The sequence below is a fragment of the Augochlora pura genome, chromosome 11, assembly GCF_028453695.1.
Source record: "Augochlora pura isolate Apur16 chromosome 11, APUR_v2.2.1, whole genome shotgun sequence".
Lineage (NCBI taxonomy): Eukaryota > Metazoa > Arthropoda > Insecta > Hymenoptera > Halictidae > Augochlora > Augochlora pura.
The window spans coordinates 17,599,836-17,607,890 of record NC_135782.1 but is presented as its reverse complement, the minus strand read 5'-3'; the positions used below and the strand labels follow the sequence as shown (position 1 = coordinate 17,607,890).

General features: G+C 40.9%; 1 protein-coding gene across 1 annotated transcript; it reads left to right on the top strand.

Annotated features, from left to right (window-relative positions):
- The first annotated feature begins 326 nt into the window (after positions 1-326).
- On the top strand, positions 327-7,710 carry LOC144477118 (uncharacterized). Its single transcript, XM_078194584.1, has 5 exons — positions 327-515; positions 3,041-3,435; positions 4,282-4,680; positions 5,176-5,583; positions 7,236-7,710. The coding sequence occupies exons 1-5, from the start codon at positions 327-329 to the stop codon at positions 7,708-7,710; spliced, it is 1,866 nt and encodes a 621-aa protein (XP_078050710.1).
- Positions 7,711-8,055: the final 345 nt, after the last annotated feature.

Genomic DNA, 8,055 nt, shown 5'->3' with positions numbered 1-8,055 from the left:
TCTCCTACACCCAAGTGAAAATATAATAATCGATAAAAATAAGCTATAAAAATAATCGATAAAAATAATTGTAATAATTGATAATAATTCTCGACGATGATCGGCTCCATTAATAAATTGTGGCAGCTCTAACGAATTTTCTCGCGGAATGTTTCACGTCCTGGTGCCCGTCGTTCTGAGTTAGAGCACACGTTGCTTCTCAACACGTTCGCTCAAACTTTTGGCAGAGCACTATCGATGTCGATCGCACAGTGGTCCGCTCTCAAGTAGCTCTCGAAGAGCGCGCACGGTTCGACGGCTCCGGGTAATTTGGAGCACGCCGATGAATGGTTACGGTGGATACCGGCCAGCAGATTCCGCGAGAGGACATGCTTGAGACGGAACGGAGGACTGCGATTAGTATATCACAGCTGGGACTTTATTCTGATCATAGTGATCGCGAGGCCAGGAGCCGGTACGGTGTCATTACCAGGAAATTCGCTATTGGAGTTATGGTCGTCGTTGCAGTGGTATTGGTGAGTATGTGTGTCTCACGCACGATTACCTGACTGACGAGTTTTGTTTAATCATTTTCGTTTTAGTGGATTAGGTTTGAGGCATTAGGATAATCGGGAGAGTTAATGTTAATTTGATGTGTTTGTATTAATTGTAGCAAGTTTGTTTAGTAATGCTCCATTAATATATTCAGGTCATAATGTACTGTTTTATTAAATTAGGGTCCCATGTATTGTGTCACCAAATTCTGACCGCACTATACTCTTTTACTATATTCAGTTCACAATATATTATTCCACTACCTTCACTAATTAAAGAAAAATTTCTTAGCTTTCCAAAAACATACCATACAACACTAATTATTACAAAACTACTTTCTAATTAATATCAAAACATATGATAATAATTGTCATTTAAAAAAATATCGTTTCATTAATTTCCATTCAAATAAAAATAACACCATTTTTCCAAGTCCTAGCTCGACCAATGTTAATTGACGTTGGATCACCCAACTAATTACACCGTGCCTTGCGCAATCCCTCGATCTGGTCGATCGCGGCCGGCCCGGTTGCTTCCTGTTGCCACGGTCATCCGGTTCAATGACTTCCTCGGCGTGATCCTGGACCATTATCCATCGCTCATTAACAGTTCACCGCGTCGGATCGTGTCTAAACATTATCCGTGTTCGTACGTTCGCGCGATTTAACTCGTTCACTAGCGCGGCCGAGAGAGGGCCGATGACGTAAATAGAAAATTAATAATTTATTAGGTACCTTGTCTCGGAGCGATTTCAATCAGGCCACTGGGTTTTTAATTGCTCGAAAGTTGCTCTAGATAACCGCGAGTCCATTAGATATTTGTTATAAAATCGTACCTGTATGTGTTAATAATTTGGAAACATTGAGAACCATGCTACGGTATTTTTTAAAGGATGTAGAAGACGCTGGAATAATTTGTTAACGAAATTAAGATTCAGAGGCATCGTGGTAAAAGTTTAGTTTTATAGGAAATATTGTATTAAAGTATTGGAGTAAAATTGAGAAAACGGGAATGCTATAATGCTATATTGCTATATTGCTATATTGCTATATTGCTATATTGCTATATTGCTATGTTGCTATATTGCTATATTGCTATAATACTATATTGCTATATTACTATATTACTATATTACTATATTACTATAATGTTATAATGCTATTTTGCTATAATTTTATAATAAGCGGCGACTCAGTTGCCCCAGGAATTAAAACAGAACATTCAATTAAACAGTCCGATTCACAAACAATGATGAATCCTCCCATAATATGAGCAATTAGGAGCGGGTTCGCACACCGTCATTATAATAAATAATATGTGAAACGAGATAAACGGCGTTGCTCGGTCCGACAATGGGCGACGATTGTCGTGAAAAAGCAAAGCTCTCGTCCCTTTGTGTGCCTTAACGAGGCGGCATTCCGTAAAACAATGACCGCAATTACATCTCGCCGTGTTTTCTCCCATGATTAATGTAACAGGCGCGCCGCGGCGATGCTAAAAATCACAATTTCACCGCAAATCTCTGCATAACCCTTCCATGCATGGCGAGCCAAGCGTCAAAGACGATTTCTGCGCGCTTCACATATAGGGCGTTAACTGTGCACCGACACAAATTAACTCTCGTTAACGCGGCGGTCGCATAGATCGCGTTGGAAACCGACGACAAATATTCCTTGGTAGAGAATAATATTTTTCTGTTGGTGGATTTTCCCATCGGAAAAACCACACTGATATCGCAACCATGAATGCCAGATACAATCGACCGGACTGTTTAATTAGAGAAAGCACCGAGCACGCTGTGAGTTTAACGCGCTCAGTCTTCCGGCGCATGCAGATTTCGTTGCAAATATAACCTGTTTATGCAGAACTGTGGAAATCACAGAGATACTTAACTATAGCAAATAGAATTTTTTCTAACATTTTCTCTGGGAAAAATAACCATTCATTTCTCATTCCGTTCCTGTAAATTACAACAAAAGAATTTATATATGTATTACCTTTAACCTGTTGAAATAATTAAATATTAACAATCCTTGGAACATTAAAAATATTACCATTCTTTGGAACGGGTAATTTTCAGCAACTTTTTCCTTTGCGAAAATTTTCTACGAAGCTTCGTTCGCGAGTTATGGACGATCAAAAGTGGACCAATCAAGGCCTACGTCCTGCTCTCGTGATCGCAGCGCCACTGTAGACTGTGTTCCCTGATTGGTCCGTCTTTTTCTTTAATAACTCCTGAACGAAGGCAGGGAGGAAATTTTCAGAAAGGAAAGAGTTTCTTCAAATGAGTCAATGGATCTTTTTCTTTAACCAGAGCACAGAAAATGTTTAAACAATTTTAATAAACTAATTATTCTGTTATTTAAGAAGAAATAAGTCGTCTATATTGAGAAGATAAAAGTGGTATTAATATAGATGCTATAAAGTAATGCAAGGAGACAACAAAAAGATTTGGGAAGCTTAAAAATATGTCACCCTATCGATTTCTCTTGGTGTTTGATTTTAGGTCGCTATATTTCTGTACGACTTCGCATCCGCCACAGCCGTGAACAGCAAAGTGAACCAGGAGTCGAAGCACATGTACATCCTTCACCATGCCTTGAAGAAGCCGACGAACGCGACCAGGAGGTTCGCGAACGGAATGGATGTATTATCATCGAATCATTCGGATCACCAGGTTCCTCTCCAGGACCGATCCGACAATGGGAACGGCGGAAATATATTCCCTTACTCTGGCGTCGACAACCAGCTGGCCGACGCCGAGCTGCGATCGCAAAATCTGAACAACTACAAATTACGGAAAAGAGTGTTAAAATCCGTGGAGAGGAGCGGCGATGAACCGGCCGCGGAGGGCAAACAGCTGTTCGACAACCACGCGGCCGTCTACCGCGTGAGACAAAGGTACACGACCATCTTGGCGCAATCCGCTCGCGACGTCGTCTCGATTACGTGATCGGCAACGCAATCGGAATCGCTGATAATCGTCGTGGATCGTTGCGACATCGCGCAGCTGGACGCCGGTGTTTGATCGTCCATCGAGGCTGTTTCGAATCTGACATTTTTTGGGAAATTTCGAACGGACGATGCGTGAGCCGGTCAAATGTCATTTTACGTAACAGAATCTTACGAGTCTTCTTAGTTCGTTCGTAAATTAGGATTTTTTATTTATCGATGGAATTTCATTAAATTTCTCTGGAATACATCATTGCTCTGAGAGATAATTTATCGTAGTCTAGACGCAGTGGTTTCGATTCGAGGAGGACGTGTGATTTATTTCAGGAAAACCGGATTTCGATGATGGTGAATTATGTTGTGGGTAAAGACGTTTTCGACAGCTTTTGTCTGGTCATGTTGCTCGATAGCCTTAGTTCTTGAGATATGGACGAAAGAAGGGATTTTTGATGAATTAGTGTAGACCTAACCCAGACCTAACTCAAAAAAATATCAGATCTAATCTAGATCAAACCTAATAAAAAATTATAAGCCATGACTTAATGCAGACAAAATAATATTTAAGTAGCTTGAACGTTGAGAGTCTAAATGAGGCCTAAATTAGGACTAAGTTAGGTCTAAATTAAGTCTAAACTGGATCTAAACTAAATCTAAATTAGGTCTAAATTAGTTCTAAAATCGAACCCCATGAACATCAAACAAATTGCAAAAATCTTTGCACAGCCCTCTGATCAAATATTAATTAGCTGAATGAATTTGTAAGTAGCTTGACTTACCTTAATAAATATTGATCAGACACAGGTACCCAAGCTCGATCAACGAAGACGAGAGCTCCGAGGAGAGCCGGCCGACTCCGTTCCACTGGGAATTAAAGTCGCAGCAGCCGACAGCCTTCAAACGTCTAAAGTATCCTCAGTTGACACAATACCGATACCCTCATGCATCGAGGAGCATCCAAGATATCATCAAGTACCTGACGAACGACGCCGAGCTGCCGAACAGAGGTATCAAGTTCACTGGGGTTTACGTGAACCCGAAGAAGTACGACATGACCTCTGACATCGGCGAGATAATGTCCAACAGCGATAGGTCTGAAGAAGACGATAGCTATCCGTACTCGAACGAGGATCCTTTCTATCAGTACAAACCGAAGCATCCGGGGGACGTCAACCTGCTGGCTACGTCTAATGTTAGGTCCGTTAAATTAAACAGTTGTATAGAAATTATTATAAAAAATATCCTCTTTTGGATTTTGGGAATGTGAAAATGGTTCGTGAGGTAATTTGAAGCAACTTTCTCCTTTACAAAAATTTTCTACGAGGCTTCGTTTAAGAGTTATCAATGAAAAACACTGGCCAATCGTAGACGGAGGGCGGAGCGACTGCAGTCGGGGCATGGCGCAAACAGTTTATCGTCAATAACTCGTGAACAAAGCCTCGTAGAACAATTCTATAAAGGAAGAAGTTTCTTGAAATGGCCTCAGGAAACCTTTCATTAATTTTCGAGACACCATAGATAAATATCCCTATATTATTATTAATAAACGTCACTGTTAGGAGCTAGGGAAGATATAAAAATCAAAGCTTCGCTTCTTTGACAATGGTCCGGTAAAAATGTCACCTCCTCCCCAAAAATCATTAGATGCCCTTTCGCTTCAGCCCTCACTTGAAAGTCATCCAACCCTTACAGATTCGCTCCCACCGGGTTGCAGAGGTACAACCCCTACTACGACCCCTACAACAGACCAGTGGCCTACGCTGCACAGCCCGTGCCTACCATAGATCAGCAATACGAGAACGTGGCAGCCTACAACATGGCAAAGCGACGAAAACCGAAGCCTTTCAGCGTGATGCTCGACATCTACCCCATCAGCGACGTCCTGGAACAGAACAAGAAGAACACCAGACCTAAACAGGTCCCTGCGGACGACTACGACATCAGGCGACCATTCCAATCCAGCAAAGTGCCCAAGTTCTACGCCCCTGTGCCCCAACAGGTGATGGCAGTGCCTAATCAGCCACTGACGGAGGAGGAGGAGAGGCAGCAGATGATCTTCCACCTGAATTTGTATCCTAAGAGGAAGAACAAGATGACTAGGTATGTGGTACATGTTTTGATCAGAGGAGGACCTCTCTTATTCCGTGCGAACTGTTAACCACGAGCGATGTGACACGAGCCTTGTTACGAAAGCAGCAGGCAGACACAACGGGTTATATTAAATTACATAAGATTATCGAGAAACGTAAATTATAGGAATGATCAGGGGCTTTGTAGAGGTCAGTATGAAACGTTGAATATTATGGAAATTCGCCACCCACGCTGTGGAGATATACTAACGCAAGGCACAGTGGTCCTTTTCGAAAGATCCAGCGATAAATTGTTATCACTTTTAAACGGATAAAGATATTGCAATGAAATTATCACTAAAAATAGTAAAAGGGGTGGTAGTTTTAGCTATCATTGATTCAAAATTTTTATATTTGTTTATGGAATTTTATAGAGCGATAAAACTGAAAAAATTATCGATATGAAATAGTTGAATTTTAAATGTTAAATGTTATTGAATTAATTGGACTATAACCTCTGTGCAATGTCACCCCTAGTTATGGTTGCATAATCCTGGAATAGCACGGTCCCCGAACTAATTCTCGATACAGAAAACGACGATCCTTGTCTCGCATACGGTCCGTAAATCGTGGAATCATTTACAATGCCGATCGTCCATGGATTCCTCACTAGATTTATCTACAAAATCACCGGGAAGATCGACGAACCGGCGAGACTTTCACCGAACGTGTGTCTGTGCACGATTGGCGAGGGTTCGCTCTAAAGAAATAAAAAAAAGGAGAAGCGTCAAGAAAATCGAACGAGACCGTCGTCCCGTGGCTCGTTAACGAACGGCCACGTGAAATGTCACTGACTAAATTCGTACGAAACACACGCGGAAAAAGGTTCGTCGTAAATTCGCTCCGATGACCGGATTGCTTCATAGTATGCATACCTCTGGTTCGCTCGCTTTCATGGAAAACGTCATGTCGACGCGTTGTATGGGGATTATACGCCGTAAAGAATGTAGAGTGCATAGAAGCGTTGGAGAGACGCGGCTAATAAAATTTTAAGCGACGCATTCTCGTTTCGCAGTCGAGGTATTGTCAGACGCGGTGACAGAATGTGTTAAGAACTGTCTTGCGTGATAATTGTTCTTGGTATAAGGGATTTTTGACGGAATGTTTTTTATTATTTTCATTGGGCAGAACTAAGAACTGAGACTTAAGCCTGATCTAAGCAAGACTTAAACTTGACTTGACTGAGACTTAAGCCTGATCTAAGCAAGACTCAAACTTGACTTGACTGAGACTTAAGCCTGATCTAAGTAAGACTTAAACTTGACTTAACTGAGACTTAAGCCTGATCTAAGCAAGACTTAAGCTTGACTTGACTAAGACTTAAGCTTCACTTAACCGAGACTTAAGCCTGATCTAAAGATATTTAAAACACCTTCCTCTATTTATCCATAACCAAGCAAATGTTATATTAGTTAATTATAATTAAAATTAACCCAGGTCACACCTAACTCAAACCTATCCTAGACTTAATCAACACCTAACCCAGACCTATCTCTAATAGATAATTTCCTTCATTTACTGCTCCAAAATAAAATGCCTCAAAAGTAGGACTCCTTAAATCCACTTCAACACTCCTAATAAATAAATTAATCTATTCAACAACAACCATAATTTTTCTTTCAGACACGACATAATTCACCGGTCGCAAACGATGGACACGGACGACCGTCAACAGTTTGTGAACAAGGTATGGACTCCTCTGGAGACGATCGCTAAACACTTGGCGGTGGAGCGATCGAAACACACAGATAACGATAGTCCGTCAGGTTTCGTCGCGTCGCGTTACCAAGAAACCGTTCTCGACGCCAAAGACGAGACGAAGAAAGGCTTGAGGGGGAACAACGACGATTCCGGGAAGGCGGCGACAGTCCCGGCGAATCATAAATCGAGCGTCGAGGAGGACTATGCCAGCACGGAGAAGTATGAATACGAAGCGATGAAGATCGTCGGCACTACCACGGAAAATAATATCGAGGACGTTACCACTATAATTCCGGAGACCACGACCATAAAGGAGACGAATACTGTGGACGTCATCAAGGATTTAGATACTGTTGAAGGATTCAAACGATTCGCTGAGACTGTCTCGGCTAATTAAAGGTGAAAGGTATGAGACCTTGGAGTGGATAGCCCTAGAAGACTGAATCTCGAGATTAGGATATTTATTGGTGACGATTTGCATACGACGCGGAAAGAAATACAGGAAAGACGACACGGTGATCCTTGAATCATTTTTGTTTCTTATTTTGAATTAATTAATTATGTAATTTGACATTGCAATATAATATTGTATAATATCATATGATAAATATAATATTATATAACGTCGTGTAATAAATGTAACATTATAGTATATAATACAACATTAATACTATATTATCTACTACAATATTATATCCATTATATGATACCACATCATAATATTATAACACTTGTCTTTTAT